General features: G+C 46.6%; 1 protein-coding gene across 1 annotated transcript; it reads right to left on the reverse strand.

The window, feature by feature from the left end:
* Window positions 1-1,603: 1,603 nt before the first annotated feature.
* LOC142570421 (uncharacterized) lies at window positions 1,604-6,372 on the reverse strand. Its single transcript, XM_075678805.1, has 3 exons — window positions 6,361-6,372; window positions 4,897-5,052; window positions 1,604-3,017 (listed from the first exon to the last, which is right to left on the reverse strand). Exons 1-3 carry the CDS (start codon window positions 6,370-6,372, stop codon window positions 2,553-2,555), a joined length of 633 nt encoding a protein of 210 aa, XP_075534920.1. The 3' UTR covers window positions 1,604-2,552.
* Window positions 6,373-7,940: the final 1,568 nt, after the last annotated feature.

Raw genomic sequence — 7,940 nt, forward strand, 5'->3', positions numbered from 1 at the left:
AAAGTTTCTACGTGCTAGGGAAGGAGGCGAAATGCTTGGCGTATCAGAAGCAGGACAAAAGAAGAAAACAGACGACACACGTTTGGCGCTATTCAAGTCCTAGAACAAAACTTACAGCGAAAATCGTCAGGCCCACAAGTCATTACTAGCATGCATATCTTTCTCGGCCTTCCAGGGCACTGTAACATCGGCGGGAATGACCACACAGACGAAGCCGCCCCATCTGCGCATGAAAGTGGTCAACGAGTCTTCATTCCGCTTTCGCGAACAGACGCTGCGGCTGGACTGCGATTGATGTCACGTGATCGTACTGTGCCCCTGTGGGACTTGAACGTTTCCACCATCTGTCACTTGCGTTCGTTGTCTCCGGACATATGGATGCACCTCCCGCCTGGGTCACTACGACGGGAACAGACCATGCTGTACCGTCTGTAGCTAGGCGTTGCCTTTATGAACTCATATGCTTTCCGTATTGGAATGGCCAAAAGCCCCACGTGCGAAACATGCAACATCGATGAGACGCTGGCACATATTGTCTGTGTTTGCCCGCGATATAGTGTACAGGTACTAGTGATGTGCAGACTACTGGACCAGTTGGACAATCGTCCACTATCAGAACTCAAAGCTTTAGGTCAGTCCTCCGAAAGAACATCCGCGTTGAAGGCTTTACTCGCGTTATTAAAGTTCCTGCGGTTCGCGGGGCTTCATGATAGACTTTAAGAATGTCGCCCCCTACCGCTCTTGTGTACGCGCTTTGTTCGTACTCGTTTCTCTTTCTCTCTATCTCCCCTTCCACTCTGTTTCTCTTTTTATCCCCCTTAACGCTTCCCTCCACGCAGTGTAGCCAACCGGAACTACCTCTGGTTAACCTCCGTGCCTTTCTCTGTATTCTTTTCTCTCTCTTTCTCTCTCTCTCGACCTTCGTTTAAAAGTTTGGCTTTTCCTCTTTTGTGCCAATAATAAAGGAATTCCCTGTCAAGGTAAAACTGCTGAGATTTATTATTTCATACTATCTTATTTGCAGTTCTAACAACAGCAAATGGCACGTTCGGAGATGCCCAGTATCTGCATGGTGTGCGATTACAAATTATGTACGATACACCTGCACACGTTTTGCAATCATCAGAGCTATTCTAAATTCTGATTTAAATTTACGTAGCATCTCCTTTGAGCTGTACTACGTACTTGGGCCTTGAAGTAGCACCGTCACCGTTTGCGCGCAACGAAGGCGCTTTTATTCTTCGTTCGTGACATAGGCCTCGACCAGACTCTATAGCTGCTTGCTATGGTGCGTGCATGTGTATGTAGTGTGCATGAATGCTATGATGAACTGGGGCATTTGATGCATCGATCACCTTTGTCACCTTGAGTAGTATGCTACGTGTATAGCCAGGAAAACACTTCCAGTATGCATTAAGATTTCTCTTCCTGTTCAAGGCTATACAAGGTATCCATCTCTTTCATGTCTTTTATTTTCTGAGGCTGCACTTGGCTGGTAACCACAGGTACTAAAATAAAGCTGCCGTGTGTGCGAAGAATAACGAACTAATACAGCCACTACTTTATAATGTTTATTGCATACAGTGAAAAATATTCAAGACGAAGAAAAAATTAAAAGGGATCGCTAGGCACCATCTAAACGGAGCGAACATAATATGGAGTTCTACTCTCCCAGCTACAAGTTGAAAAATCACAACCAAGCTCAACTTACACTTCCGCCTCCGGCAGCTGAAAGCTGGGGTATATAGAAGGAGAGTGCAAGCTCAGACATAATAGCCATCGCACCCTCGTTGAAGGCAACTCGAAGTTCGAGGTCTTCGTATTGTGAACATAAGCAAATGAACTGGTAACTAAAGGAGTACAAAAGTGGTCACCGTACGCACACCCACGCAATCATTACTAATAGTCTTCGTGTCTCATTCTCTTTCTCGCTGCTTGTATCGAAGGTACAAGTTGCAAGCATCACCTAGGCTAATACCAACTCCGAGGAGATGCGTGCACTTGCATTTTATAGAAAAGGAACGTCTCCTCGAATTAACGCGACACATCCCTAAGACAGTTCCTAAAAGAGATCGTCGGAATATGCGCTCAATGATATCCGATCATAGAAGGAACGCAAAACATTGTAATGTCTTGAAAGAAAGGTTTGCTGGAAAGACCGAAATCATGGAGCCTAATTTAAATGCGCAACTTCGTAGGTGGTTCTGCTTTCTTCTAATTAAAATATTACACCTCATCATCGCGTTCAGCCTCGCGGTCATCGTCGTCTCCCATAAGAAAAAATTTAGTTAACATAAGTTAATATACCGCTTCCTGGATACTGCGGAGATTACTAAAACCGGCAGTAATTTTCATCCCAGGGTTTCGAATTCATGCACGAGTTCATTCGTGCAAATATGGGCAATCTAAATATGGCAATCGCGTGCACTCACTCTGAAGATGGATAAAGCGAAAAGTTTAATGACCGTCGAAATAGCTCAACCCCAAAGGTGCGTCACGCTCAGTTCGACCCACTCGGACAAACAGGTGGGTGGATGCTTCCTACGTCGTGCTTATAAATACTTGGGTCCATACGCGACAGCTCGCGCCGGGGCAAACGCTGGCGCGGCGGCCGCGTACTTTGGCTGCGCCGGAGCGTACAGTGGTGCAGGAGGGGCGGCGGGCTTGGCTGCGTACGCTGCGTACGGTGCCGCTACGGGTACGGCGGCGGCGGGCTTGTACGGCCCTGCGGCGACCACGGGTGCGGGACGGGCCACTGGGGCGGCCGGCAGCGGCGCGGCGTTGTAAAGGGCGCCAGCCGTTTGTCCCTGGGCGGTGCCCGGTTCGTTGGTGTCAATGGCAGCGCGGAAGCCGCCGGCGTCGGCGACGTACTGCACGTGGCGGAAGATGCCGTTGGCATCGGCGTAGCCGTACGAGCCCGTGCGCACGTTGTTCACGTCGCTGGACTCCTGGCGCTGGACGCGCGTGCCGAACTCGTCAGCCGAGTTGTAACCGAACGAGTAGGACTGCGCCGTCACCTGCAACCGTGGCGAGGGGAGAAGCGCGCGCATTGAATGATACATTGCGTGGCGGTGACGAATTCAGCACGGAGGGAGGCAAAGACTTCGCCGCCCGGATCACGAGCCTGTTTTCTCTTTTTTTATATGTATGAATGCAATTAGCATTCTTTGGCAAATTCGTGCACATTTCGGTATGTCCGTCCGTATCTGACTTATTTCACACTAACTCGGGCCATTGGTTATGTGCACGAATAGACAATTTCAGAATAGGCAACTTGGGGGCCATTGGATGTGTGCAACTGGGAACGCTCATCTGAGTATGTACCCGAACAGACAACTGGAGAAATCGGCTACGCAGAAGCGAACAATTTGGCAGTAAGGTGCGGCGCTGCATTGCCTCAGTGCTAATCGCAATAACGTTGATATTCATCGTGGGATGGGTTCTGCCGGAATTTTTTTTAACAGTGAGAAGATAATTTATCTTACAAACACGGATTCTTGTGTGAATAATTTCCTGCAGCATGAGGTGACAATTATTATTTGCAGTAGCCGTACTAAGTAGAGCGGCTCTCTTGAATGCGAGAACTAGGAGTATGCGAACAGTCATTACTGCGACAGAATCAAGTGATAAGCGAAACGGACATCATCTTATTGAGTATATTGACATCGCAGTATTCGGTATTGCGAAGCGCCCTTCATGAAAAGCTAGAACAGAGCATTAAAATCAAATAGTCAGTTTTTTGAGCTCCTGCGTGGTTGTGCATTATCACAGTGAAGGTTTAGAAAGCCGCCTTACAGCCCGTTAGCCTTTATTCTATAGTTACATTGACGCTCCATATGATGGCACCATCATATTAAGTATTATTGCGATCGAGCGTCCCAAGAGAACCACGCAGGTGCAAAATTAATAAATAGTACCAAGGAATACCCACTGCCGAGTTCTAAGCCTGAGTGACATTTGAAAGCGAATTTTTGCGGTTTAGCTGGAAAAGTGTAGCTTCCAGAGCGCTGCAGCATGATCTTGTGACTTCGCGTTCTTTAGGTTCACTGTAGCTGGTAATAAATTTGTTTCATTTTTGCTTCAGTGCCGTTACTGATCGTGCATAACTAGCAATGTGAAACATTCGCATATCCGAATAGTGGCTATTCAATTCAAGGACCGAATCAGATACAATATTCGATTCATTATTCCAAAGTTTCGAAGATTCGCACATACATAGCCCAGAATTCCTGTGTCTAAATAAATTCTGGTCTGCAGTAATTAAGCACATGACTAAGGTGATCGTTATCCGGTTCACTATATGACAGTCTGGCTATGAAACTGTGGACAAACCTCTTGACTATATACCAAGGGCAACTATGAAGAATAATGATTGAAATGAACGAAAGTAATTCATAAACACCGCAGTACATCAGAGAGAGGCATCAAACCTTATAAGATAGCAAAAGTGTGCTAACGAATTTCCCTTTCACTTTATTGTAACACCCTCGCCTGCTGTTATTTGAGCATTTCTTTATCTGCGAGAAGCGGCAGCTCTCTTTTATATTTGAACCGCACAGAAGTCCGGCTGAGCGTATGAGGGCCAGAAGAGCTCAAAGACTTTTGTCTGTGACATATAGTGAATATTGATATGTTCTGCATCATTGCTCGAAAGTTCTGTCCACATACTTAGACGGATGCAAAGAAAGCCACCGTCACAGCATACGGGCTCATGCGTGTGAGGTTCTCATCCGAGTGGGTGAAGTAAATATCCACGAGCGAAGTGAATTTAGTGTGCTACTCTAGTAGCGTTTCCGAATGCAGGTAAATACTATAATAGAATGCAGCGCGGCATTCACTGAGATGTAGTACTGCATAACCCCATGTATTCGGCATGTGTTTTATAATCGTACTTACCGGCGCCGCAGCGACAGGAGCGACCAGGGCCTTTGCGGGAGCGGCATAGACTCGGGGAGCTGCCAGAACGGGTGCCGGGGCGTAAAGTGGGGCCGGAGCGGGATACACGGCGCCGCCGGAAACGGCACCTGCTAGGCACAGCGCCACGAAGACGGCCTGAGATGGAATAGAAGGGAGGACGGCAAGGAATAGACCATGGGAGGGCGAATGGGCCGATTTCACCACGCAGTTATTGCTGCTTAATTTGTGTCTATTTGTTACTTATAATCGTTCTAATCACGTCCAAAGGAAAAGAAACGATATTAATAAACACACATCGCTTTTTATTTTTCGGAGCCCAGGCGCAAGGGCTGAAATCAAGTGGTACTGCTTACGTGCGCCTGTTTGACTGTGCTCGAAGAAATTGATTCTTCTTCTTCTTTTTTTCTCTCTTTTTTTGCTGATGTCGCGGTCTCTATGGACTTTTGCTCTCGAGTGTACCTATGTGGTTCCAGGACGCGTTCGCACAAATGCTTCTGCGTATGTTCTAGTTTCTACTGCTGATGGTGGTGTCAGTTGACAAAAATTATGGGCAGCAAAAAGCTTTTCGAAGCTCCACTAACCGTTCCTTTGGAAATGTTTGGTAATGTACAATAGAAATTCAGCTTCTCCCTCATAAATCTTGTTGTTAATGTTACCCGAAGCGTACGCCGATTAAGAGTGCCACGCATTTAGACGAGGCCTATACAAACAGGTTGTGGTGAATGGCTTGATGGCGGGAAAAATAATTCTACGTGAAATTTGGGTTTACGGTGCGCCGAATTAGCAACATCTGATTAATACTTGAGCTCTCATGCAGAGGAGGACACTACAACCTTTGCGAGGTTCAACTGCTTCTGCTATTGCCACCCCATAAAAGCATCTATTAAAGATCTGTTTTCGCTCCTATACGAAAATTTATAAAAATGCGAAAGGACCGACTCAACCTATTGTTGACGGTGTAGTCTTTGATTGCTACGGCTGTTCTAGTTTAGAATTATAACATAGCTCACTGCGTTGGATCGCCTTCAAACCCTGATAGTAAAAGATATCAAGAATAACGGAACTAATCCAACGTCCACTACACTGGGTGTTTTCTTTTCTTTTCAGACAACATAGTAATGTCCTAATTTTTGAAATTTATCCGCACCTAAATTGACGCTTAGATAATGCTGTTCCTGCAAGCGAAGCTCCTACGTCACTCCCAGGCATACTAGGGAAGCTAGCACCAACGTTTCATTTCTATAAATATGTTATTGTTAGCAATCGCCCAGAAAAATTGCTTTCTCGTCAGTCTAATTTTAAAGGACAGTGCCTACATATCTAGACATCTATGAGCAGAAAATAGCAAACACTGTCAAGTGCGATGACGTCTTAAGACTGTCGATGTTGACCACGATCCGATGTCTGAAATTGTGGCTCGGGCTGTCGCTGCTGGTCGCTTACCTCGGCAAACATGATTCGGTGGTACGTATTCCTCGTGCGCTCTTCGCAAGGTCTCGAATGACATCGGCGTGCCACATTCTTATATATATATGCACACTTCCCTCACGCTGTCGGCATATTCGCCACTCTCGCTCGCGTACTCGAAAAATTAACGAAAACGACCCATTTCAGCCGCGAACCGGGTCAGGGCGAAATTTTGGGCATATGAGACGAACGGGTAACGCGCCTCGCACCCAGGCGTGTTCTCATGCGCGACGACGCGCAAGACAGGCAGGCGCCGTCATCTGCATTTTAAAGCGCCGCATTGAAGAGCAGTCGCACGACAGCGGGTGTCGGGGAAAACGCGACCAGGGGTGCTCGGAAAAGTGCCCGCATTTGTCATCGGGACGAGGAGAAAGCTTCTAGAAATGCATCTGGCGCGACCAATTCTTGGTCGTTTCCACAACGCTGTATACAGATAGAAGAACGTCTGCTAAACTTGCGCAAACGCTTTCAAATGTTTGTATATAGAAACGTTGAAGAGGCCCTAAGTATATAAATCATCGGCTTGCGACAGGAGAAACAAAATAGAACTGTATCCCTGCCATTCTGCTGCGCTCCATTTAAGGCATGCGCAAAGAGCAGTAAAGATAGAAGCATTGGAGGTAATTGAATTACAAGCGCTTGATGGTCACCTTGCCTCGGGAATTCCTTAAACGTAGTTCTTGCGCCCTTGATGCATAGCATTTTAACTCTTATTACCTACGAAGGCAGTTTATCTCTTAACCGGTGCCCTTGCTAAACTCACAATGGACGACCGCCCTGAAAAACGTCCTAATATTGTTATGATATGCGCTCAAGAGACATGGCGCAAAGGAAGACGAAGATTGGCATCTGGATTTGGCACGAACTGGTTTCCAAAAATTTATCCTTGATTCCTATGGACTGCCCTTCTAAAATGGTCAATTATAATGAATAATTAGAACACCACACAGGACAAATCTTCTATTTTTTTTTCTCCTAAACTTTTTTAATTCATTTTTCTTCAAACCGCCCAATTCTTGGCCGATCCCCCATGGTGGGCATGCGCCATTTGTACAGAAGAACATCATCATCATCATCACCATCATCATCTGAGACTCTTGCTGGGCTCCTCTTGTAAATACATTGTAATTAGTTCCCTTGTTTGTGTCCCTCCGCACGTAACATTTTGGTGAAGGTTTGCTATCCCCGTCCCCACCATGGAGCTTCGCAGTGGTCACTACATCGAGCTTGCTACCATGCCTTCCGAAGATGAGAGCCCATCAGCGTCGGTTACAACTCGTCAGACTTCTCCAATGGTGACGCTTTCCCAGACTTGTGACCCTGGTCTGTGTTCCGGCTAGAACGGCACGGACGTAGAAGAAAGGATCAACCTTTATGAACACGTCACCATTAATAACAGGTGGGACCCAATTGTCATGCTCGCTAAGATCGTTTTTTACCTGAGCGGCATCCCACGCATGTGGCATTTTCAAATTAAATCTTCGCGAACTGTTCGACGATCCCTTCGGGCGCACGGGCGCCGCAAAAAAAAAAAAAAAAAAAAAAGAAAGGGAGGG

Source organism: Dermacentor variabilis, chromosome 2 (assembly GCF_050947875.1).
Source record: "Dermacentor variabilis isolate Ectoservices chromosome 2, ASM5094787v1, whole genome shotgun sequence".
In the NCBI taxonomy this organism is placed as follows: Eukaryota; Metazoa; Arthropoda; class Arachnida; order Ixodida; family Ixodidae; genus Dermacentor; species Dermacentor variabilis.

Bases quoted from the DNA above. Each gene is read 5' to 3' on its own strand.
- LOC142570421 (XM_075678805.1), bottom strand. The intron at 3,018-4,896 runs GTAAGTACGATT...CCACGGTTGCAG, and splicing joins CTCCTGTCGCTGCGGCGCCG to GTGACGGCGCAGTCCTACTC.